The following is a 25,989-nucleotide window of genomic DNA, read 5'->3' on the forward strand; positions in this document are numbered from 1 at the left end:
ACCTGCAACTTTGCTAAAATTGCTAATTGTTTCCAGTAGTTTTTTGGATGATTTCTTGGGATTCTCTAGGTAGACCATCATGTCATCTGCAAAGAGTGAGAGTTTTGTCTCTTCCTTCCCAATTCTAATTGCTTCAATTTCTTTTTCTTCTCTAATTGCTGATGCTAACATTTCTAATACAATATTGTTTAGTAGTGGTGATAATGGGCACCCTTGTTTCACCCCTGATCTTACTGGGAATGCCTCTAGCCTCTCTCCATTGAATATAATGCTTGTTGATGGTTTCAGATACTGCTAATTACTTTAAGGAACAGTCCATTTATTCCTACACTCTCTAGTGTTTTTAATAGGAATGGATGCTGTATTTTGTCAAAAGCTTTTTCAGCATCTATTGATATGATCATATGATTTCTGATAGGAAACTATTTTTTAATATGAAATCAGAAGTCAATATGTCCTTAATGATAAAAGAGATTGGTGTCTTAAAGCAAAAACATGGGACATTAGCTCTTTTCTAATAACATACTAGAGAAGCACAACCAAGAAGCAGGTCATTTAGTCTCTTAGTATAAGCTACTGATCTATGTCCCCAGTAGGAGTTTCTATCTGGAACTTCCCAACATAGATGAATTATTAGATACAAATTAACAAAAAAATTTTATAAAGCCTAATTTCCCTTATCCCTCCCCTGTTATATTTCAGAAAGGCATGAATCCAACACAAAATCTGTAGTGAAAACTTAATGCTTTCCCGATTAAATCCCAAAGTTAAAAGACAACAAATTCTTCAAACAGATTAATAAAAAACTGAGTCTTTTGATTTGGTTAAAAAGTTAGCATGTTTTAATAATTGTAACATGATCATATAAAAACATTGAATACAAGTGTGTATCAGATGCACATACTAAAGGAGAACATTCTGTTCATGTGACTCATACTGTGTACTCAATCTTAGAAAAACTGAGCAAAACACAGCAAACATAGAAAGGAGATTGACAATTTAAAAACTTTTGCCCTCCACCAACCACAAACTACCCCCACCTACTACTGACTGATAATTGTCATTGTTGACACAATACTACCATTGCCTCAAGAATAGGGGTTCCAAGCAACTGCCCAATCTACTCCCTGGAATGGTCAGGAAAAAAAAAAGACCTTTTCCATGATCCCCACTCCCTCAAAGTGTTGTAATTCCATGGGCAAAACAAATCAGTGATAGCCCAAGATGAAGTGGATGACCTTGGTATCTTTTTACTTCTGCCACTTTCATGGCCTGTTGAGAAAAATATTCACATCTGCCTATTCCACCAAGGAAGTCTTCAGAGGCTTCGGTAGACAATCCTGATTCACCTGTGGATTCCCTATTGGTTACCCTCAATCTGATTTAACCTGCCTGTTGAGGTGATCTACCAGGGTTGTCACTACTGTCCTGTAATAGCTTCTTGGAGCCACAGGTGAAAGCTTAGCAGACCTGAAAAGGGACTGACAAGGAGGCTAGGTCTTCCCCAACTACCTCATAAACCTATGGTGAAATGTGGTTGCCTAGTACAGTATTGTACAGCAATTTCATGACAGCAGACTTGCACATTTTCAAGGTAAAGGCAATACCCTCACACTTTCCCTGTCATCAAAGGAGTGAAACAGGAATGACTGCTTGCTTTCATGTCTTTTAGCATGATGTTTCAGTGATGTTGCCAGACCCCTTCAATGAGATACAAGACTGCATCCAGTTATCAAACCGAGGACAACTTATTTAACTTGAAAAGGTTATAAAGTCCCCATTAAAGTGGAAGGTAAGTTGTTGTATGACTATTTGTTCACAAATGATTGTATTCATTCAGTGCAGCCTCTGAGGCTAAGATGCAAAGCAGTCTCAGCTGCCCCAACAATTAACACCGAGAAAACGAAGGTTTACCAACCAGCATCATGACATCTGTATATGAAACCAATTAGTTACAGCAAACAGAAAGATGTTGAAGGCTATGGTGAAGTTCACTTACCTTGACAGTATAGTATCCTGGGCTTTACACTAAATGATGGGGTTGATGCGAACACTGCCAGAGCTAGGTCAGTATTTGGGAGGCTTTGAAGTAAAGTGAGGGAGAGAAGAAGCATGAGACTACCTACCAAACTGAAAGTCTACAGAGCCATTGTGCTGGCCTCCTTGTAGTGTGCCTGTGAAACCTGGACATGACCTACCAGGATTGTGTCAGGAAACTAATCACTTCCATTTGAAGATTCTGAAGATTCTCAAGTTCACCTGGCAAGATAAAGTACTAGACACTGAGGTCCTTTCTCAAGCCGAACTGCCAAGCATTCAAACTCTACAGAAGAGTGCATAATTCCAATGGACTGACCACAATGTTTTAATTCCAAAAGTACATTTGCCTAAAAGATTAATTTTCTCTTACACAATGGTCAGATTAAGTGAAACAAAGACAATTCTCAAGGCTTCTCTGAAGAACTTTGGTCTTGAACATGAGACACAAGAAATACTGGCACAGGATCATCCAGGACAAAGAGCCAGCTAAAAACAAGGTGCTGAGTTCTATGAGTAAAGAAGAATAGTGGTAGCTCCAAAGAAATGTGAGATACACAAATTTAGGGACAAGTCCCACTCCAGATAGTCATAAGGACTATTTGTGCCCAACCTGTGATTCCAAACTCATACTGGTCTGATAAGCCACAGTCAGACACTCAGCACATTGACCCCAAATTCAAGATGATGATTTGATCCTCTTCTAGCATGAAGGACAAATAAGAAGAAGAAGAAGAAGAATCTAAATCATATGTCATTGTAGGAGAACTGAAGTCTGATTTTGGAAAAGGTAGTTAGGAAGTGCATCTTCTTGGTACAATTAAAATAACACATAAAAAAACTGCCAAATAGAAAAAATAAGCATAAAAATAGACATAATAGAGGGATAGGATAAGTCAGTCTGGCCATCAGAAAATCTATTAAGGAGCAAAAATATGGAATTGCACAGATTGAAAAACTGAAGTCTTTATATAACAATATGCAAAAATTTAAACTTTCAGATTGTTTTTAAAATCACATTAATATACAGGAAAAAGTTTTATGGAAAGAAATACTATTTTTTCCCCCTATAAATAAGCATTTAGATCTACTTCAGGAATTGAAGCTTTAACTCTTACTAATTGCACTTAATAGCTCAAGAACTGTATTTTATTGAGATACATTTAAATAGACTCTCATATGAAAAAAAACAAACTTACTGAATAAAAATAAGTCAACTTCATTTTAGTTCATAGAACCCTCCCAACTCAACATTTAAAATAATACCTATAAAAATAATTCAAATATAGCACAAAATTGGTCCCAATGAAGATATTCAACCTCTTCCTAGTACCCTTCCTATCAACCAAAAGTTAAACAAAACAAAGATTTAGCAATCCTATACGAACTGTGCTTCTCTTTGCTCCAACTCTTGAATTCGTTTTGGTCTTAGTCTCTGGCATGTTGGTTTCACATCAGAAGACAGAAGTTCCTCAGGGCTAGCTCTTGGTTGATTTATCCACGGTCCAGATAAATCTGAGTTCACAACAAAATCCACAGTACTTTCTTGATTGACTCTAACAGGTGTTGTTGTAAATGTGTCTGGAAAGCTTTCTCCATTTCCCTTTACCTTATTGTTGGGAGGTGGCTTATAAAATGTCCCTGGTGGGGGTTGCAAAGTTCTCCGTGGTCTAAAAGCAGGAAGAAGATTAGAATCTGAAGAGCAACCTTCTGCTATTATTCTAGATGCCCTAACTGGTACCAAGTCTTGTTGGCTAAGCTGAACAGTACAGGATGAAGGGTTATCCGAGTTGAGAGATGAAACACAAGCAGCACTACTTTCTGGTTCTCTGTTTTCCTGAAGTGCACTGGGAATAACCACTGCCGTCCTTGTACTTGTATCATATTGTCTGAATTGCTTGTCCCAAGTTCTGGAGTCATAATAAGAAAGTCTAGAGGATGAGTTAGGAAAAGATTTTGTTTCAGACATTTCTTCAATAGTTGAAGAACTCCTGACAAATTTGTCTGAATTTAAAATTTCCATATTTTTAGAATTGTTCTCATTTAAAAAGTTTGGAAGAAGAAATTGCTCCACTGGCAGACTCACAGGTCTAACTGATGTCTTCACCCTTGGTGATCTCAAGGTTATCTGATTACATTTTACATTTGAACGACTATTAGCTTTAAACTTATCTTTGTTCTTGAAGAGGTAAGGGTCAGTCTCATCAAAAACCAAAGACACAGCATTTTCTGAAAGAAGTAATAATAGGATGTTATTTTCAATTTCCACATTCCCTAAATGCGAACACATTAAATTAGAAACAAATAATTTTGCTCATAAAGAGAAGCTAGGTTCACAAAGATTTCATAAGTTTGTCCCTATAGAGAAGATACATAAGAAGAACGAACTTATTGCTTTCTTTACCATTCACCTGACAAATTCAATTTTTCTGGAAAAATGATTTGAAAATTTTCATTTCCTTGAAAATAAAATGTTAAAGGCTACATCACTACCATTTTGTTCCAAAAAAAATTTAATGCAAAATATATTTTAGTGACATACTCTAAGTCCTATAGGCTCTATTATTACCATATTATTAAAAAAAAAGACAACTTGAAAAAACTGGTGTAGCTAGGTGGCCCAGTGGATAGAGCATTAGACCTAGAATTAGGAGGACCTGAAACCTTTTGCACTAAACCTTAACCTCTATCACTTCCCAGTTTTCTCAAATATAAAATGGGGATAATAACAGCACCTACATGCTAAGGTTGTTAAAGAGCCAATGAAATCATCTTTGTGAAGTCTATAGTGCAGCACCTGGGCCATAGCTGGTACTCCATCAAGTCAAGTTATTCTTATTTCTCTGCCAAACCGGTCTATTTCTCACATGGGCCATGCCCCAACCCTTCATCTCAACTAGAGGTTCATCTCCAAATCCTGATAGATTCTATGACTCAGGCACCATCTTCTACAAGAAGCCTTTCCTGAACCTAACCCTTAGTGCTCTAACTCCCAAACTTGCAGCTACTTAAATACTTTGCTTCCAGCAGTATGATATTGTAGTTATTGCAGCACCTCTGTGTATAGGGACTTGCTGTCTATTCCCCATCAGAATGCAATCTCCATGAATGCAAGGGTCTGTTCATTCTTTATACAGTTATCTCTTCCACAATATATGATTTCCATATGTTTCAGGCTGGTGTAAGAAATTACATGTAAATTTTCATGGAAACCATAAGTAACACAGAATCAATAACTTAACCCAAATTTTACAATAAGATTTTTTTTGATAACTGATACTTTTATAATATAATTTTAGGTCAGGATGGACTAAACCACCTTCTTTTGTACTTTTTTTTCATTAAATCCCTGGAAATTCTTGACTTTTATTTCTCCATATGAATTTACTTATAACTTTTTCTAACTCATTAAAGTAATTTTTTGGAATTTTTATTGGTAGGGCACTAAACAGGTAGTTTAGCTTTGGTAGAATTGTCATTTTTATTGTTAGCTCAACCTATCCATGAGCAGTTGATATTTTCCCAGTTATTTAAATGTGATTTAATTTGTGTGAAAAGTGTTTTATAATTGTTTTCAAAAAAGTTTCTGAGTCTGGTATGAAGAAGGGCCAAAGAATTTTATGCAGACTTTCCAGATTCCAGATTCCCCTAACCCTGACCCTGACAATGTGAGAGGGATAACTGTATCTCAGTGCTTAATTAAGCACATTAAGAGTTGCTTAATAAGTGCTTGTTGATTGAAAGACACAAAGATAATAGTACCAATATAGTGATTATTTACATGGTGCTTTCCGGTTTGCAAATATTTTACAGCAATATCTCCTTCGAGTCTGAGAGGAAGGGCTAGGTTTATCCCTATTTTCCCAGAGGTAGTTTGTGTCTCAAGAAGGATTTCAAACAGGATTTCCTGACTCCAAGTCCAGCACACTCCATGTGTAGCTGAAAGCAGGGCACTCTAGCCTGCTCTGGTCATGCCCAGGCTGGAGTCTGTGAGGTTGGGGGAGCCCCTGGTATAGGAAGTACTAAGATTCAAACTCAAGTGCTCCTTGAGCAGAGAGACCAAGATGGGGAAATGCCTGAAGCCTGTTCTAAGAAGATCAACAGAAAGGACTGGAGATGCTGAGCAGGGAGATACTGCTCCATCACTCCCTTCCAAAACCTTCATGTTCTTGCAGCTGCCTCTTCCACCACAAATAGCTTCTATGGTTCCACTGGTCATTGTCCCAACCCTGGATGACTTTACCAGCCTATCTGGTCTACCTCAGGTCTCTGTACACTCTACTTTATTCTATCCAGGAAAAAATGATATCCCATGTCTGCCCATATCTGTCTCCCTACTCAAAAACTCTAATGGATTCCTATTACTTCTAGGAATGAATTCAGAATCCTTTTTCTGGCAAGAAGAGCTCCTTATAAATTGCCCCCTTTCTTTCAGTCTTTTCATATATCACTCCCCACCATGAACACTACCATTTTTAACCATAGTGATTTTTGAAAATAGCTACTCACTGTTCACAGATGCATCTGCTCCTTCCAGTGCATGTTCATGCTCATGTAATCCTTCAAATGATGTAGCTGTTTCTGAAATTTTATTTTCATCTTGAGAAGGTAGGATGCCCTATCAATGAAACAGAATTTTTAAAAAAATAGGTTAAAAATGAAAACATACATTGCAAATGAAATGAGTCAAAAACCTGCCATTCATTCATACAAACTCCACAAGACTCAGGCATAATTCCACATTTGACTCCACTCACTTCCTTTGAAGCAAGACATGACTGATGTTTTCTGGGTCTAAGGCCGATGCTTTCATTGGTAGAAGCTGAGAGTGGTTGCAAGGACACATCAAAGATCTTCACAAAATAAGCTATAAGAAGTTCCACAATTCGAGCCTGATAAGGATAGTCCACCAAAGAGGAAGGGGAAACCTTAGCATCTGTCCGCCAAGGCCTGATCAGAGTTGGTCCAAATATTATTCCCAGGTTACTGGCTGGCATCTTGTTTTCTTCAGCCTGCTCAACAACTCTGGAGAGGAAAAAAAAAAGAGGGACTATCAAAATCTTCTAGGCTTTCTTTTGAGCTTAGAAAGCTGGGAAAGATTTGCAATGATGGGGGCAGCTAGGTGGCACAGTGAATAGAGCACCAGTCCTGGAGTCAGGAGGACTTGAGTTCAAATATAGTCCCCAAAAAAGATTTGCAATGATGAAGATGGATTCAGACATCTTAATTCACCACCTTTCCAGATGAGGATTCCACAGTACCAACTATACACCAGCACAAGACATAGTAGGAAATAGAATGAAAGAAGAGTAAGCAATAGTTTTTTCAAATTATTAAGATTAAAAAAAGATGACTCTGAATCCATATCCATTATGATTACTTCTATTGCTTCAGGTTTCTTCTCTGGAGGACTTGAAAGCAATACTTGAAAATGAAAAAAAATTTAAAAAAAAACCAACCTAAAACCCTCTGCACCCACTTCTACCTTTGCCCATTACTATTCACAATGAGATAATCTCTATGGTAAAGCTCTTACCTGTTAAGATGGCCTATAAGGTACTCAATAGTATTATAGTTTGGTCCTGGAAGTTTTTTTAGAAGATCTTTTATTTTCTTCAGCACTTTACTTAGTTCAGCACCCACAGCATCAGGGTTTGCCTGTTTCAAGTCTTCATTTACATTTTGGCTCTCTTTGGCAAGACTGATAAGCTCATCATAAAGATGAAACAAAAATAAGGGTTCTGGTAACTAAAAGGAAAAAAAAAATTTAAGAATGCTAGTCTGTACATTATACTATCTATTTTTTCCTATACCTTATATCTTGTTTAATTTAGCACTTTTGAATCCTATCAACACTAGATCAGCTTCTGGTTTTTTGATGTTCTGAGTTTTGCAGATACGTATTTCCTCCTCCTCTTTCAAATACTAAGTGTAGCCCCTTCTGGGGAATTGCCCCAGGTACTCATCCAGATCAAAGGATCAAAGATGGGAAATGAGGCAATAAGCACTGATGGAGCATTGACAATGTGTCAGGCACTTTACTAACTTCTCTGGATAAATATGACTTCTCTTTGTCTCCCAACAACCCTATTATTCCTATCTTATTCCTATCCTATTCCTGAGGTAAGAATAAAATTAAGCAATTTGCTCAGGGTCACATATCTAAGCCTGTCCAGGTCCTGGAACCCCTGCCCTGCCAGCTGCATTCAAGCACCAGGAACCTCAGAACCATCAATCCTAGTTGCTTCCATTTGATATGGAGGAAACTTAAGCCTATAAAGGTCAAATGATTTGGTCATGGTTCCAGAGAAAGAAGAGGCAGAATTTTATTCCAGGATCTATGGAGACTTTTTCAAGTTTGCAAGGAAATCTGATATAGTTTATTCCAAGTTGCTTGAGGTTCTTATAATTTCCTGTTTTACTCATAACTGGAGTGAATGAGCTGGGCTGGTGATTTTTCAAGGGCTCTCTATATCACAGACAATATACTACCGGCAAAAACTGATTCCAATGCTAAATACTCATTATAAGGAAAGATTAAAGAATAGTTTCCCTCATAAAGACAACCAGAGATTGTTGCTTCAATTTAAAACAAATTTCAAGTGAAGAGTCTTTACCTTTCGAAGATATAATTTAAGAACATTGCTGATATCATGTGCAGAGAATTCTGAAAGTTCTACTAAATCTGTTCCATTTTCAAAGGATTGGCAGAGTTTTTCGACTCTGTTTTTAGCTCCATTCACACGATAGATGCCCTTAAAAGACAGAAAAAAGAGAAAGCAAAAAAAACTTCCTTTGGTACAAGAACTTCAAAATGATGATTTCACCAGGAAATAAATGACATTTCAAAAAAATATTAAGTGATTTAAATCTAAGATATTATCTCTTAGAAAATTGGATACTGGTTATATAATATTTGAAGACAATTTTTCTTACCAAAAGTTTTTTAGTACTAACTAGAAAAAAAATCAGTTATGGCTTAAAATTTTAAATAAACAAAATTAAACTATACCTTCACATTCAAGGCTCGGCTTTCAATTTCTGAGGTACATTTTTTAATAATGAAGGGGATGCCATCAGGGGCATTTTTAGCAGCTTGAGCGAATTCCACACCAAATAAATGTAACTTGCCATGAAGTTTCTTGTGCCCACATTGAATGGTTAACGTTTCCAAACATGTTTTGTGACAAGCAAGGGAGCACTACAAGAAAGGAGATTTTGTAGAGTCATTATATTAGTCATATAAAATATAACAAGTTAAGAAATAAAAGCTAAATCATATACAAACATTGAATTACCTGTGAGGTCTTTGTTCAATAACCAAAGAACAGATATGGTGCAGGTACTTAATCAAAGATAGAACATAAAGAATGACAACCCACTCTGAGGGGATCATACAAAAGAGAGATGACTAGCAGTCGTCAAGGCTTGCAAGTGCTATTTCAATCAATTATGTACATTTAGTTAGGAAAGGTTCTCATCAAGGACAGGTATGAAAGGAAGTGAGTTATCAAGCATGGAGAGAAGAAACAGAAAAATCTACTGCTGCCTATCAAGAAATTAGAAGGGAGGAATACACAGGAGACAAGAGAAAATAATCACAGAGAATGAAAAAGGGAAAGGATTATGATCCAAAACCAGAGAAGAGAGAACTCATAAATGAGATCATAGACCCAACCAAATGGCATATTGAAGTGTTTCTGGATGATTATTTAGTTTAGATGCTCAGTCCTTCAATTATTATTAGAGTAATGAATATGAAAAACAGCAAGTAATTATTATAGTACATCTTTAAAACCCCCCCACATAAGTTGTACTATTTTCTGATATTTCTTACCTCCACACACTCTGCTCCATGGAAAATGACTAAGCTGTCACATTCCCTGCACTTTGATGGAGTCCTCAGTTTCCGAAGCTTATGGCTGAGAGCAGCTTTTGACTTGACAGCATTCCTAAATGGGCCGTGGAAACCAGTCATTTCAGGTACATGCTCATTTAAGCCTTGAAAACAAAATTCAACAATTATTTATTTAGTACTTCTAGGAGAATATTTGACTTTACATCTGACAATATTGTAGTAATAAAGTTTCTTGGCAGGCTCATTAACTTACTCTGGGGACAGGAAAAATCCTACTGATATGAACACATGAAATGAGGAATAAGACTACCTCTGTTAATATCATGTCCTCTTTTGTAAGACCTTTCTCTCTCTCTCTCTCTCTCTCTCTCTCTCTCTCTCTCTCTCTCTCTCTCAACCTTAGTTTCCTTACCTTTCCATTGATCTCTAAGGTTCTTTCAATCTCTAGTAACTTATCTTGAATTGATGTCAAAGCAGGTTTACTTCTCAAGCTTCTAATGTAATGTATTCAATCAAATGGAACAAGATATAAACTAAACTCAGCCACCAAGATGAATTGTTGTCCCTCAATGTTCTTTAATTTTTCAAATTTGTATTAGTTTTTCTACCAGGAATCATACCTGATTGCTGGAGAGTTCTGAACTGTTTCCACTGAATAGGACTACTTTAACTCTTCAGTGCTATGAATTATTAGTTTGATGGAAACAGAATTTCTGGTCTATCATTATGTCTCTAACCCATGCGAAATGTCTCTAACGTCATGCAATAATTATTCCTGAAAAATATTACTGGGGTTTATTTGGCTAATATATTTGTTCAAGTCATACTTGGAGTCTAATTTTTGTATTATTTTAAAATCAATATTCTTGATGAAAGCTAGTGTATAAGAGTAATGAAAAGACTCCAAGACCTGGGATACATACATCTATCTATTCTATCACTTACCCGTTAGGTACCTTTGGGCAAGTCACTGTTTTTACTTAGCCTTTTCCTCACATCCAAAATGTGGACAAGATTCTGTCTATACTGCCTTCACCTAAAAGAGGCTGCTCTGAGGAAAACTTTCTGTATAGTGTAAAATACCTTTGCAAATCTAAGCTGTTATATTATTATTTGTAATAATTTGTCTGGTAAATTATTATTTGCTATAAAAAGTTAAAGAAATGCCACTTTCATATTAAGATTAAGACATCACTGTAATCCATCTGGTTAATTAAAACTGCGTCAAATAAAGTAAAATGTACAGTACCAATCTCAGAAGGAGAAGGTGGTTCTCTTTCATCTAGCTCATCAGCAGAAGACATAGTCCCCATTGATGGTGTCCGAGGAAGTCTGCGTTTAAAATCTCCTAGAAAAAGACGGATGTAGTAAAACTATTTGTGTGTACAATTCCAGAGAGTTTTCATTTCAACATTTAAATTTCAACATTTCATTTCAACATTTAAAAATAAACTAACTGAATCTTAGAGGGAGAGGGGTGTGTGCGCATGTACACACACACACTACTAGTAGTGCCTGTCATGTTCAGGTTCTTACAGGCCAACCCAATGTTTCCAATATGGCAGGCCTGAGGATAGGTTCATTGTCTCTCCAGAGACAAGGGGATGAGTCACTAGGTTAGTCTCATAGTGATAAAGATTTTAGCAAAAGAACCTCCAGAAAGGGATTCATTAGCAAGAGCTCTCCTATAATCCCCCCTCCAAACAGCTTTAAATAATTAATCAAAACAAATTTTGGAGCAGTATAACTCATAAAAAGGATGAGGTAAAATAATTTCCAGCCTGAAACAGCTGAGAAGATGGGCAGACAAGAGGAGTGGTATGTAGTGCAGTCAACTAGCAAGAGGGCTTGGGAGCAAATGAATCTCTGGACCACTCAGTCCTCAGACTGGTAAGGCAGCCAGATAACTGGTCAGAAGGAGATTCTAGAGGTGCCTTTGCTGGCAACTGGGACAGAATGCTACTGCATTTGGATTGCAGACCCAGTCTCAGTCCAAGGCAAGAAAGAGAACCAGCATGCCAAAATGATTATAATTTAATGTAATTCAAGACTCTTGAAAAGTGTCCTTCCAATGAGACAGGAAGAGGGAAGGGTATTTAGTGACTTTGAAGCAATGGTACTGATCAATGTGATGCTACTTTGATAACATTTTGAGCTTATCAAGCACTCAAGCAAGCTGTGATCGATGATACCTGATCAATAGTACTTGAGTGATAAATAACACCAGGTGAAGAGGCACAAAGATTTATAATTTTAGAGGGAAAGAAGGGAGGGTATGAACACTGAGTAAATTCTATTCAATACATTTGGTCCAGAGAGGGAATAAGATACATTCCCCCTTGGGTTTAAAAATCTATCGAACTATACAGGGAAGGGGGAGGGGGAGGAGAAGGGTAATGATAAGGGAAGGCGAAGGCATAAGTGAAAATAAACTCAAAGTTAAATTTTGAAAGAAAAGTTAAGGAGTAAAGAGAGTGAAACTTTGGTGAGGAGGAATAAGAGGAAAGGAAAGAAAAATATAAATGGGTAAAGATAGCATGGAGGGAAATACAGAAATATTCATCTTAACTGTAAATGTGAATGGAATGAACTGTCCCATAAAATGGAAGCAGACAGAATCCTCCAATATGTTGTTTACAAGAAACACATTTGAAGCACAAGTATTCAATATAAAGCACATTTAATATAAAGACATTATAAAGCACTTCCCACTCAAAATCAGATCTAAATAATTGAAAAAAATTCCAAATGCTCAGTTAGGTCAAGCTAATATAATAAAAATGACAATTCTACCCAAATTAAATTATTATTCAATGCCATACCAATTAAACTACCAAACAATTATTTTACTGAGCTAGGAAAAATATTAACAAAATTCATATGGAACAATAAAAGATCAAGAAAAGCAAGGGAACTGCTGAAAAAAAAGGTAAAGGAAGGTGGCCTAGCCCTACCAGATCTAAAACTATACTATAAAGCAAGTCATCAAAACTGCCTGGTACTGGTTAAGAAACAGAGTAATGGATCAGTGGATTAGGATGGTTTCAAAAGAAACAGTAGTTAATGACTACAATAATCCAGTTTGACAGACCCAAAGACATTAGCTACTAGGATAACTCACTACTTGACCAAAATTACTGGGAAAACTGGAAAATAGTATGGCTAAAACTAGGTATAGACCCACATCTCACACCCTACATCAAAATAAGGTCAAAATAGGTAAAGGATTTAGACACCATAGAAAAATTAATAGGTCAAGAAATACTCTATCTATGGGATCTATGGAAAGGGGACAAATTTATGTCCAAACAAGAAAGAGTACATTATAAACTGCAAAATGAATGATTTTAATGTTTAATTAAAAACTTTTGGCACTAATAAAATCAATAATGCCAAAATTAGAAGGAAAGCAGAAAGTTGGAAAACAATCTGATAAAGGTCCCGTTTTTAAAATATAGAGAATTGCATCAAATTTATAAGGTTTTAAATCATTCCCCAACTGAACAGTTTTCAAATGAAGAAATTAAAGCTATATATAATCGTACCAAAAAATGTTCCATATCATTACTGATTAGAGAAATGCAAATTAAAATGACTATGAGTTATCACCTCCCACCTACCAGATTTACCAAGATGACAAAAAGGGAAGATGATCAATGTTGGAGAGGTTGTGGGAGGATTGGGACATTGGTGCATTGCTGGTGGAGTTATGAACTGATCCAACCATTCTGGAGAGCAATATGGAACTATGCCCAAAGAGCGATAAACTATTCATACCCTTTGAGCCAGCAATTCCAATTCTAGGTCTCTATCCAGAAGAAATTATAAAAATGAGAAATGTCCTACATGTTCCAAAATACTCATAGCAGTTCTTTTTGTAGTGGAAAAGAATTGGAAATTGAGGGGATGCTCATCAATTAGGGCATGGTTAAATAAGTTATGGTATATATGAATATTATTGTTCTTTAAGAAACCCTCAATGGTCAGACTCTAGAGAAGCATGGAATGAATTACAGGAACTGATGCTGAATGAAGGGAGCAGAACCAAGAAAACAAGGTACATATTAACAACATTGTGTGATGATCAACCCTGATGAATATAGATGTTCTCAGTAGTTCAGAGAGCTAGGTTACAACCCTTTTAGACCAGTTATGGACAATGCTATGCCTCACCACCCCCCAAATCCCTTCAGAATCTGATGAACACTACATCCACTTTTAAAAAAATATCTCACCCAGAGAAAATTGGAAACTGAATAATCTCATTTTAAAAAATGAGTGGGGGCGGCTAGGTGGCACAGTAGATAAAGCACTGGCCCTGGAGTCAGGAGTACCTGGGTTCAATTCTGGTCTCAGACACTTAATAATTACCTAGCTGTGTGGCCTTGGGCAAGCCACTTAACCCCATTTCCCTTGCAAAAGAAAAAAGATAAGATCCAAATGGTTACAGGACATAGACATAAAAAACAATACTATAAGCAAATTAGAAGAACAAGGACTAGTCTACCTGTCAGATCTATGGAAAGGGGAACTGTTTATGACTAAGGAAGAGTTGGAGAACATCACTAAAAACCAATTAGATGATTTCGATTACATTAAATTAAAATGCTTTTGCACAGATAAAACCAATGTAATCAAGATCAAAAGAAAAGTAGTAAATTGGGAAACAATCTTTACAACTAATGATCCTGACAAAGGACTCATTTCTAAAATATACAGAGAACTGAGTCATATTTTTAAAACAAAAAGCCATTCCCCAGTTGACAAATGGTCAAAGGATATGAAAAGGCAATTTACAGATGAGGAGATCAAAGCAATCCATAGCCATATGAAAAAATGCTCTAAATCATTAATTATTAGAGAAATGCAAATTAAAGCTTCTCTGAGGTACCACCTCACACCACTCAGATTGGCCAGTATGACCAGGAAGGATAATGATCATTGTTGGAGGGGATGTGGGAAATCTGGGACACTATTACACTGTTGGTGGAGCTGTGAACTCATCCAACCTTTCTGGAGAGCTATTTGGAACTATGCCCAAAGGGCAACAAAAATGTGCATACCCTTTGACCCAGCAATATCACTACTGGGTCTATACCCTGAAGAGATGAGGAAAAAGGGTAAAAACATTACTTGTACAAAAATATTTATAGCAGCCCTGTTTGTGGTGGCAAAGAATTGGAAATCCAGTAAATGTCCTTCAATTGGGGAATGGCTTAGCAAACTGTGGTATATGTATGTCATGGAACACTATTGTTCTATTAGAAACCAGGAGGGATGGGAATTCAGGACAGCCTGGAGGGATTTGCATGAACTGATGCTGAGTGAGATGAGCAGAACCAGAAAAACACTGAACACCCTAACAGCAACATGGGAGTGATGTTCAACCTTGAAGGACTCGCTCATTCCATCAGTGCAACAATTGGGAACAATTTTTGGCTGTCTGCAAAGGAGAGTACCATCTGTATCCAGATAAGGAGCTGTGGAGTTTGAACAAAGTACAAGAACTATTCCCTTTAATTTGGGGAAAAAAAACCAGATATCTTATTGTCTGATCTTGTTACCTCTGAGAATTCTGTTCTGTTTAAGGATATGATTTCTCTCTCATCACACCAAATTTGGATCAAGGTACAACATGGAAACAAAGTAAAGACTGACTGACGGAGTGCTATCTGTGGGGTGGGGGTGGGGGGAGGGAAGCAAGATTGGGGGGGAAATTGTAAAACTCAAATAATATCTTTAATAAAAATTAAAAAAAATTAAAAAAATATCTCTTAGGTACTTGTTTCCTTTAATCCTAATGCCTCAAAACTGAAAATGACTAATCTGTTAACACATTTAACACAAATGTGTATGTACAATATTAACTTGACTATTCATTGCTGAGGGGAGGGGGGTGGGAAAGGAGGGTGGAAGGAAATTTTGTAACTTAAAAATACACATATACATGTGGATGAATATTGAAAAACTTTCATAACATGTATTTGGAAAAATATTAATAAAAGAGAACCAATTATCTCAAAAACAGCTGCACAAAAAATTTGAAACTTCAGATACTGACTGCCTTCTCCACTCTGGAAGCAAAGCCCCATTTTGGCATGGAGGTAAAAAAAATCAAGAAATATACTGGAAAAATGAGCAAACAGCAGAAAATGATTTTGACTATGGAAAGTTACTACAACAGTGAAAGGAAAAATGTCAAAGCATAAATTGGGAAGATAACAAATATCAAATCTGATATATTCAAAGCCTTTTCAAAGAAAAAAGTGATGGACTCAGTTTAGGGAAGAGTTCAAAAAGGATTTTAAAAGTTAAGTAAGGGCGGCTAGGTGGCGCAGTGGATAAAGCACTGGCCTTGGAGTCAGGAGTACCTGGGTTCAAATCCGGTCTCAGACACTTAATAATTACCTAGCCGTGTGGCCTTGGGCAAGCCACTTAACCCCATTGCCTTGAAAAAAAAAAAACTAAAAAAACCTAAAAAAAAAGTTAAGTAAGAGAAGTAGAGAAAAAATTGGGAAGAGAAATGAGAGTGATGAAAAAATAGTCAATAGTTTGGTAAAAGGAAGCACAAAGAAATAATGAGAAAATAACCCCTTAAAAGATAGAACAGGCCAAATGGTAAGAAAACCACCAAAAATTCAATGAAGAGACACATGCCATGAAAAAAGTACAACTGGTTAAAGGGAAAAAAAATTCATTAAAAAAAACTCCTTAAAAAGTACAAATGGGGGTGGCTAGGTGGTACAGTGGATAAAGCACCGGCCTTGGAGTCAGGAGTACCTGGGTTCAAATCCGGTCTCAGACACTTAATAATTACCTAGCCATGTGGCCTTGGGCAAGCCACTTAACCCCATTTGCCCTGGCAAAAAAAAAAAAAAAAAACTGGTCAAATTGTAGGGGGATAAGAATGGAGGGAGAGGGAGAGGGAGAGGGAGAGGGAGAGGGAGAGGGAGAGAGAGAGAGAGAGAGAGAGAGAGAGAGAGAGAGAGAGAGAGAGAGAGAGAAGGAAGGGGATAATTGGGGGTGGCAGTAATGAGAAAGAAGCAAAATACTTTTGAGAACAGACAGGAAAGAGGGAGTAGGATAAACAGGAAGGAAATGGGATGAAGGAAAACATCCAAGCCTAACTGTGAAGAGAACTAAGTCAAATTTATAGAAATAAGAGCCATTTCTCAATTGATAAATCATCAAAAGATATTAACAGGCAGTTTTCAATTTTTTCAGTAGAAGTAATCAAAGCTATCTATAGTCATGAAAAAATACTCTAAATCATACTTAATTAGAGAAAAGCAAATTAAATGAACTCTGAGCTACCACGCCACATCTGTTAGATAGACTAATGATAGAAAAGGAAAATGAAAAATCTTGGAGGGAATATGGAAAAAAACTGAGAAACTAATTTACTGTTAGAGAAGCAACTGATCAACAATTCTGTAGAATAATTTGGAATACCCAAAGGGCTTTAAAACCATGCATTCCCTTGGACCAAGTAATACCACTACTAAGTCTGTATCCTAAAGAGATTAAAAAAAAAGGCTAGGTGTCTTATATGTACAAAAATATTTATCGCAACTCTTTCAGTGGTAGCTGTCCATCAATTGGGAACAGCTGAAGAATTTGTAGTTTATGACTGTGATGGAACACTACTGGCTATAAGAAATGACAAACAGGTTACTGGGACTTAGATGAACTGTCGCAAAGTAAAATGATCAGAACTAGGCAGGAGAGCATTGTATGCACAGTAACAGCAATATTATTTAATAATCAACTAACTGTGAAAGACTTATTTTCTCAGCAATACAATGATTCGAGATGATGCTGAATAACTATTGAAAAATGCAATCTATCTCCAGGGAAAGAACTGATAGAAGAATCTGAATGCAGACAAAAGCCTGCTTTTTCTTTGTTTTCTATGGGGGGTTTTTTAGTTCATTTTCATTCATAACATGAATAACATGAAAATTGTTTTGCATGACTGCAAATGTAAAATATATACCAAATTGTTTCTCAATGGGAGAAAAAGAAAAGGGAGAATTTGCAACTTAAAGTTTTTATAAAAACTGTTAAAAAAGTTTTCCTTTGTAATTAGGAAAAAATACTATATTTAAATAAGGGAAAAAACAAAGAACCTCCAGAAAACCACCACTAAGTTAAAAAGGTTACAATCTACATCAGTGGAGGAAGAAGTACTCAGAGGATTAAAGCGAGTTTTTGAAGTACACATAAGTAACACATACATATACCTAGTCTCACAGGCTAAAACAACATAAAAGACTAGCTTTCACTCCTGAATAATGCAAACAATTCTTAAATAGTACAATATATTATAAAATGTGCTGCATTTAAATTAGAAACCAATTGAGTGCTCATCAATGAGAATATTGGCTAAACAACTGTGATATATATATGATATATATATATGAAGAAACCTCAGAAATTTGGCAAACTTTATATAAACTGAAGTAGAACAAAATGAACAGAACAGAGAGTAATACACACAAACATACACAAATGTGACAACAATACTAAAAGATACCAAAATTCTGGTCAATGTATTATTCTAAAGGAATAATAATGAAACCCAGCCCTATTATAAAATGAGAGGTAGTATGCTACAAGTGTACTGAGAGAAATACATTGTTCAATAAAAGTCTATTTTCCTTAACTCTTGGTTTCTTACCTACCTACCTATATATCCCACAGCTGATTGTGAAGATTAAATAAGATAAAAGATATAATGTATTTAGCAAACTTAAAATATTATACAATTTATAGTTATAATTAAATGAGTTAGTTTTTTTAAAAAACCAATTTTAATTTGGGTTCAAATTCAAAATTGATTTTTAAAAGGACTTAAGAATGGGATCAAGAATGATAGAATGATAAGAATCTGCAACTAGATAAATACTTAGCCACTAGCTTCACCACAGCCCTTCCACCACTCCCTTCATGAGATCTGGTCTCCTTCCTTGAGAAAGCTGGAGATTTGGACCCAGTCCCAAGAAATCCAACTTGACTGAGCCATCAGCAGTGTGATCAAGAATGGAATCAAATTCCTGAGACTAAGCTGGAATCAACTTAATTTCCCTAAGGTCTACTGTTAAGCAAAAATCCAGTTAATACTCTACCAGCTTTACCTCTCTAGGTCTTGTCATGTTATCATAGCACAGTACTACTCTATTACAATCATATGCCACAACTTGTTCAGTCATTCACCAACTGATGAGCACCCTTGGATTTACAATGCTTTACCACCACAAAAAGAGTTGTTAGAGATATTCTGGTATATATAGTTCCAAATCCATCTCCAGAATGTTTGGACCAATTTACTATTCCACTAACATTTCATTAGTATATTTATTTTTCTTTCATCCTCTCCAGCGTTTGTCCTAGGTGAAAGCTGGTACCTCAGAGTTACTTTCATTTTTCTTTCACTAATCAATAGATTTGAAGCATTTTTTCATGAAATTAGAGATAGATTTGATGATTTATCTGAAAATTGCTTGTTCACATCTCTTGATAATTTATCAATTGATGAATGGCTCTTATTTTTATAAATCTGATTGTCCCAGACTCAGTATTTATTTGAAAAAATCACTTATAGTAAGTTATAAGTAACTTACTATGAAAATTTTTGACATTACTTCATTGTGGTACCTTTTGGCATAATGTCTTTTCTTTTTTCTTTTTTTTTTAGGTTTTTGCAAGGTAAATGGGGCTAAGTGGCTTGCCCAAGGCCACACAGCTAGGTAATTATTAAGTGTCTGAGACCGGATTTGAACCCAGGCACTCCTGACTAAAGGGCTGGTGCTTCATCCACTGTGCTACCTAGCTGCCCCAGCATAATGTCTTTTCCCTGACTATCCCTTTTAACTTTTTACCTTTGCTCTGCTTGAGATCATGATTAATAATCCCTGTCTTTTTAGTTCAACTGAAATTAATATATATTCAGTGGTCCTAGTTGTTTATTTTTAACTCCCTGTGAGTCTATTTCAAATGTGTCTCTTTTAAAATATTGTTGGATCCTGATTTCTTTATTTTTTTAAAGTTTTTTTGTAAGGCAATGGGGTTAAGTGGCTTGCCCAAGGCCACACAGCTAGGTAATTATTAAGTGTCTGAGGCCACATTTGAACCCAGGTACTCCTGACTCCAGGGCCAGTGCTCTATCCATTGAGCCACCTGGATCCTGATTTCTAAACCATCTTTCTATCTGCTTCTGTTTAATGGGTGAGTTCATCCCATTCTTTTTAACAGTCATGATTACTATGTATTTCCTTCCTTCCATTTTCTTCTCTCTTTCTCTTTCTCTATCCTATCCCTCCTTCTAAAGTCTAAACCACTACCTGCTTTAATCTGTTCTCCATTTTTATCTTTCCTGCCTTTTCTCATTCTTTTCCTATTTCCCTGTAGGAAAAGTTACATTTTTTTGTGGGGTAGGTTATATGTGGATATAATCCTTTACCTCATAGGTATATGATGGAAATGGGAAAAGCCCTAAGTCCTTACTAGAGTCTGAAGTAGTTTTAGCAGGAACACATGGAAAGTAAATTACCCCCTGGAACTTACTCATGTATGTCTTATGAAGTCCAATTATAAAAGTATTTGCACACATAGCATAAACTTTGCTTCCAGTACTTCCTGACCGGAAGAGGACTCACAGTCCTAGCATTCCTCTGGAGTTTAGGGTGGCTAAAAAGGGAAAGGAAAAGCCCCAAAGATACAGACAGAGGCAAATCCAAAAACCAACCTAAAAGGGCAGGGATGGCTCAGGAAGGAAGGAAGGGTAGGGGAAAGGTGGAATAATACTAATGTGGAAAGACGTCAACTCAGTTTTCATGGGTACAGATTTCCATCTAGAAGCTTCTTCAAAAAGTTCTACATACACAAACTATGATATCAGAGAAAAGATAGAAAGGGCATTTTAGGAACATTCAAGCAAAGGAATAAGAGCCCTGGACAAAAGTTATGGTTTGGGATCAAAAACAGCAGTGACAAAAATAAATAAAAATGGTTTTTAAATCTTTTAAATTCTATCAATATTTGTACCTCTCCAACAACACTACCACAGATAACAAGAAATGCTTAAGTACCTGGACTGGCAGAGGGTGAATCCATAGACCTTGATTCACTGCTTCCTCCAGCACTCTCTGAATCACTGCACATTCCACCACCTTGATGACCAACGGACCATGATCTGACAGGAGGTGGCCGACCTCTGAAAGCTTTAAAAAAAAAAAAAAGATAATTGAGGATTTCTACAAAATAAAGCTATGACTTAGCTAGAATCTGATTTCATAAAGTAAAATTTTAATGAAAAATAACTAAGTTAAAACAGCAAATGCCACATTTAAATGCAGTTACATCACTTCCTAATGTTTGTAAGCAAAATAAAATTATTTAAATCACAATTAACTTCAAATGAGAGAACATTTTATTTAAGGTATTGATACTTGTATTATACAGACAGTATAATAAGGAGTAATGTTGTGATTTCATTAGTAGAGGGAATACCAAGAGGAAGAATTTCCCTGTACCAAAGCAGGATGGCATCTTCTCTGCAACTCATAGTCTAAGGAAGTGGTATGACTTGCCTAGTCACACAACCAAAATATAGGCAAGATTTTTGTGGTTTCAAATACTTCTCATTTTTATGTATAATAGCAAACATCTGAAAAGTTTATGATCACTTATTTTATCTGATTTATAAACTTTCAGGGATAACTCATTTAATATTTTAAAAATAATTTCACCTGATATAAGTCACTAGAATTGGAAAAATTACCTGGGATATCTATGCTGTTACAGAACCTCTTATCTCCAATTTTTTCAGAATGGTAAATAGGGCTGCCAATATCCTCTAATAAACGAAATGTACAGTCTCCAGAATTCTGAGACACATTTCCATGTGATCCATGTTGATTATTTGTCAATCCCTTACTTAAAAGTCTAAAGGGGAAAAATCCAACAACAAATATAGTCTGTTAAGAGTGGGAAAATTCTGCTATTTATTTTATATTAAATATTCCAAAAATACATTAATTTCATAATTCAGTATTTTGTATTATTGAATTTTCAAAGAATGACTTAAATATGCACTCACTTTAAGAGAATAATATGGCTTAAGTGCTACAGAAATCCAAAATTATTCCAATACCATCACAATTTGATACTACTACATTACTCCTTTCACTCTCTACACAGTTCATAATCCATTTAAACTAAACCACTCTCTCTCTTCTTCCCCATGTGCCTAAGCAGTTCTCTGAACTCTCCTGGAATGTCCTTCCTTCTCCTCTTCCCCTAATTATTAACAGTACTCCACCATTTTTCTTATGAGTTCACCATTAGGTGCAACTAGGTGGTGTAGGTGATAGAGCACCAACCCTGGAGGCAGGAGGACCTGAGTTCAAATCCGGCCCCATATACTTAATAATTACCTAGCTGTGTAACCTTGGGCAAGCCACTTAACCCCATTGCCTTGCAAAAACTTAAAAAAAAAAAAGAGTTCACCATTACTAGTGTCTTGATGAAAACTCCCCCAATTCCTTTTTTCTTAGACCTAACCTGCAGGTTGCTTTGCAATTCTCAAATGCACATTTTATATAAAAATGAGTCCTATCTCTTAACTGTTTTATTTCTCATTAAGACAGGAAGCAAATTTTATGTCACCTGTGAACATCACAAAGTACTAAGGAAGCAGAATGCCCTGAGTGAAGCAGAAAGTGCTCATGGAATATTTACTGAATCAATAAAGTACCAATTAACATTTTAAAATTATGAGTGTTTAAACTTATAAGGATTAATTTAAATACTTAACAAATTTAGTTAGCTAAGCTATTTACAAATTTTTCTATCAATTTTTTAGAAATTCAAAATTGATATCTAAGGTTCTTGGTTTCCCCTTCTTATGAAATGTTTTTGAACTTTTGAGAATCAGCTCAAAATTAATGGCAGTTTTTATTTTTGACCATAACATGGAAAAATAAATCCCCTTCAACACACAATTGATGCCTTTCAGCCTATGTATTATTTCAAATAAGGAGAGACAAAAATGATCAATTTTGAAGCTCCTGTCAAAGGGGATTAATTTACTCAAACTGGACTTACATCTGTCAATAAATGAGCTCCCTTTACTTAATTTCAACACCACATTAATTCTTACCCATCAATTTTTAAATTGTCTAGAGAAATAGATTTATGATGAACACCATTCTTAGATGAAATTTTTGCCTTCACAAATTCTGCAAATTTTCGCCCAGGGTCACATAACTTGGCATATTCACAAAGAGACTGGTAGTTAACAGGAAGAGACACCACTTGCTCGTGTTGCATCTGGAAGAGGTTTACAACTGCCTATTTGCCAAAAAAATAAAGGAAAAGAATACTCAAAAGTCTTAAACAAACAGATCTTTAAATGTTCTAAGTTAAATGGAACATCACACAGTATTATTTACAACATCTAAATTCTTACCTATGAGGATTCACTAAAATATGCTAGAATTTATTCATATAGAATTTTCTGATATAGACTAGATGATTTCATACTTTTTCCTACTTCAAAAGAAACTAGATACCTAATATTCTTCCCATAGGATTCAGTTTATCATGGAGCATATATTACACACACACACACACACACACACACACACACACACACACACACATATATCACCAGCACTCTAATCACCTAGCTAGATACCTCCTGTCTAACTGTCTTAATTCTGAGTTAATCAAATAAATTCATTGCTTTAACAATTTTGTAAGGCTGAAAATTTCACAAACTACTTGCAAGTTAGGCTAGTTTAAACATTCCTTCCATTTAGATTTTTCTTGTCTAATTTTCAAAAGCTAACAACTTTTACTGTGTTTTCTGATTTGCATTTCAGAATTTTAAAAGTAGAGGAAGAATTTTTAGCAAAGAAAAAGGCATAATAACTACTTTTTACTATGCAGTTTTGACCGACAAAGACAAATTCACAGATAAAATTTCTACTCATGTGTAACATGTTTTTTAAAAGACTGTTTTTTACTCAGTAAGAAAATAAATTCTAAAAATAACTCAAGTGTTCAGAACATGAATACACACACACACTTGTAAAACAATATATCCACTCTAGAAGGTCTTTCACTCATTTGTTTTATCTGTTCATTTATGCATTCATTTATTGAACTGTCCTTGAGAAATGGCAAAACTCCCTTACAAAAGGCTTATCTTTTTAAGACCAACATTAGATTCCAGTACTCTCTAAAGTAAACTAAAAATTAATATCATACAAAAGATAGTGACAGGTATCAATAGTGTGTAAAATTCCCAATTTCACATAAATTCCCTATTTCTATTCTACTTTGTATATGAAAATGTTATTTTTTGGTGTTTATTAAATTCAGAATTAAAAAAAATAACATTCTCCACCTGACCACATAGAGGTTTATGCATAAAATAAAAGCACCAAAAAAATACTTAAGAGCTAAAAGATGAAGTGATTTATTTGTTGAAAAAGGTAGGAAGTCAAATGTCAGTAGGTCAAAGAATAAAAGTGGAACTGGGAGAAGCAAGACAGAGACTGAGAGACAGAGAGAAGACACAGACAGAAACAGAGGGACAGTACTTGGAATGCAATGAAAACAACTTGAAATTAGAAAAGATACATACAAATACAGATTAAACTCTACTCTATCCCACCTCAGTATTCTGGATATTTGGCCATAATAGGTCAGAAGGGTGGTCAATGAACAGGGAACAATGAGAATTCCATTAAAAGTTAAGATACCAATTCTGCCTAGAAGGGTCTTTTATGCCTCAGGTGAGCAGAAAAGCCAAAACAACAGTAATGCCAAGAAGGGCCTTCACAACTCCCTTCAAAGAAAATCAATACAGTCAATACAAAACAGATATTGCTCCTACCATCCTAAATATTCTTGTCATACTACTTTGCCTCATATGTTTTTCTCTCCTTGTCCAAATCCTACTCATCCTCTAAGGTCCAGGTAAGAGTATCAGCAACTCTATGTTCACCTTCCAAAATTACTTTCTCTTGGTCACAAGAGATATTTCTCATCTCTAACCTTCTATAATAATCTGTACCACATTACTAAGTATTTATTTCATGCTGTGATTATTTGTTAATCATTTCATGTTTGTTGACTCTGGATTAATAAACATATTATAAGCTTCTTGAAGACAACATTATGCAACTCCATACTTTTCTATGCAACGAAACAATTGATGTAAAGCTTATGTCTTTTTTTTAATGTCAAATTATTTCAAAGCAACCAAATAAGAAAAGGAAATTGTGATAAGATAAAAAAGAAATCTCTCAACACTGCTAGACTCCAATTCTTTCTCCTAAAATGAATTTCTCAAGTTGAGGTAAATAATCACATCAAACATGGATTGGTTAGCTGGAAACAATTGAGATAAATAAAAACAATTAAGATCTTTACTCTCTATTCCCAAATTATCTTCTGCTCCATTTAGTAAACAGAAAGCTTAACAACTATTTAAGAAAAGCAACTAATAGCTTTGTAGTGTTGATAAAGGGTTGGTTAGGTAGCAGATTAATTATATATCCCAATCCAGCATAGATGAAATTCTAAAAAACACACAAAAAAAAACTTAATATTTTTATCAAACCAGAATAATGTATAATGGAAAAATTTCACAATATAGTTGAGCCATAAGTGATAACTTAGACTTGCATAGAAAAGAATTGTATAAAAGGAAGAAATTCAACATTCATCACTAACTATATAAAGATGATAAGTATACACCACAATTCTACAGATAATATGTAGGTTCAAAAAACTTGTAGATCAAATTTTCCTGTTAGTCTTCAAAAAATTCCGTTAATTATACAAAAATATGACAACTGTTTACCCCCCCTTCACAGTCAAATGTTTTGTTTCCTTAAATTACTTACAGCTTTAAGAGTTAGATCACACTGGAAAACAAGTTCACGAAGCTGAGTTAAAATTTCACTTTTAGTATGGTCTAAATCATTTTGCCTTTCTTCCATATCTATCATAACCACTTTGTAATGTTCATTTGCTTCTTCAACCTATAGAAAATCAGAATATTAAAGAATATCAAAGTT

At 35.4% G+C, this 25,989-nt stretch overlaps 1 protein-coding gene across 5 annotated transcripts in view; it reads right to left on the bottom strand.

Moving 5' to 3' along the window:
- Positions 1-648: 648 nt before the first annotated feature.
- LOC141488257 (rho GTPase-activating protein 29-like) overlaps positions 649-25,989 on the bottom strand; it is a 100,642-nt gene continuing 75,301 nt past the window's right edge. For all 5 annotated transcript variants that reach the window (XM_074188206.1, XM_074188207.1, XM_074188205.1 and 2 more), the window contains 12 exons: positions 25,816-25,953; positions 23,058-23,248; positions 21,678-21,841; positions 20,986-21,117; positions 11,145-11,243; positions 9,875-10,038; positions 9,050-9,238; positions 8,655-8,792; positions 7,574-7,785; positions 6,795-7,062; positions 6,547-6,655; positions 649-4,266 (listed from right to left, as the gene is read on the bottom strand). In XM_074188206.1, the coding sequence (XP_074044307.1) occupies positions 3,416-4,266; positions 6,547-6,655; positions 6,795-7,062; positions 7,574-7,785; positions 8,655-8,792; positions 9,050-9,238; positions 9,875-10,038; positions 11,145-11,243; positions 20,986-21,117; positions 21,678-21,841; positions 23,058-23,248; positions 25,816-25,953 (2,655 nt within the window). In that variant the 3' untranslated portion in view covers positions 649-3,415. The remainder of the gene's footprint in view (positions 4,267-6,546; positions 6,656-6,794; positions 7,063-7,573; positions 7,786-8,654; positions 8,793-9,049; positions 9,239-9,874; positions 10,039-11,144; positions 11,244-20,985; positions 21,118-21,677; positions 21,842-23,057; positions 23,249-25,815; positions 25,954-25,989) is intronic.

Source organism: Macrotis lagotis, chromosome 5, assembly GCF_037893015.1.
Source record: "Macrotis lagotis isolate mMagLag1 chromosome 5, bilby.v1.9.chrom.fasta, whole genome shotgun sequence".
NCBI classification, from domain to species: Eukaryota; Metazoa; Chordata; class Mammalia; order Peramelemorphia; family Peramelidae; genus Macrotis; species Macrotis lagotis.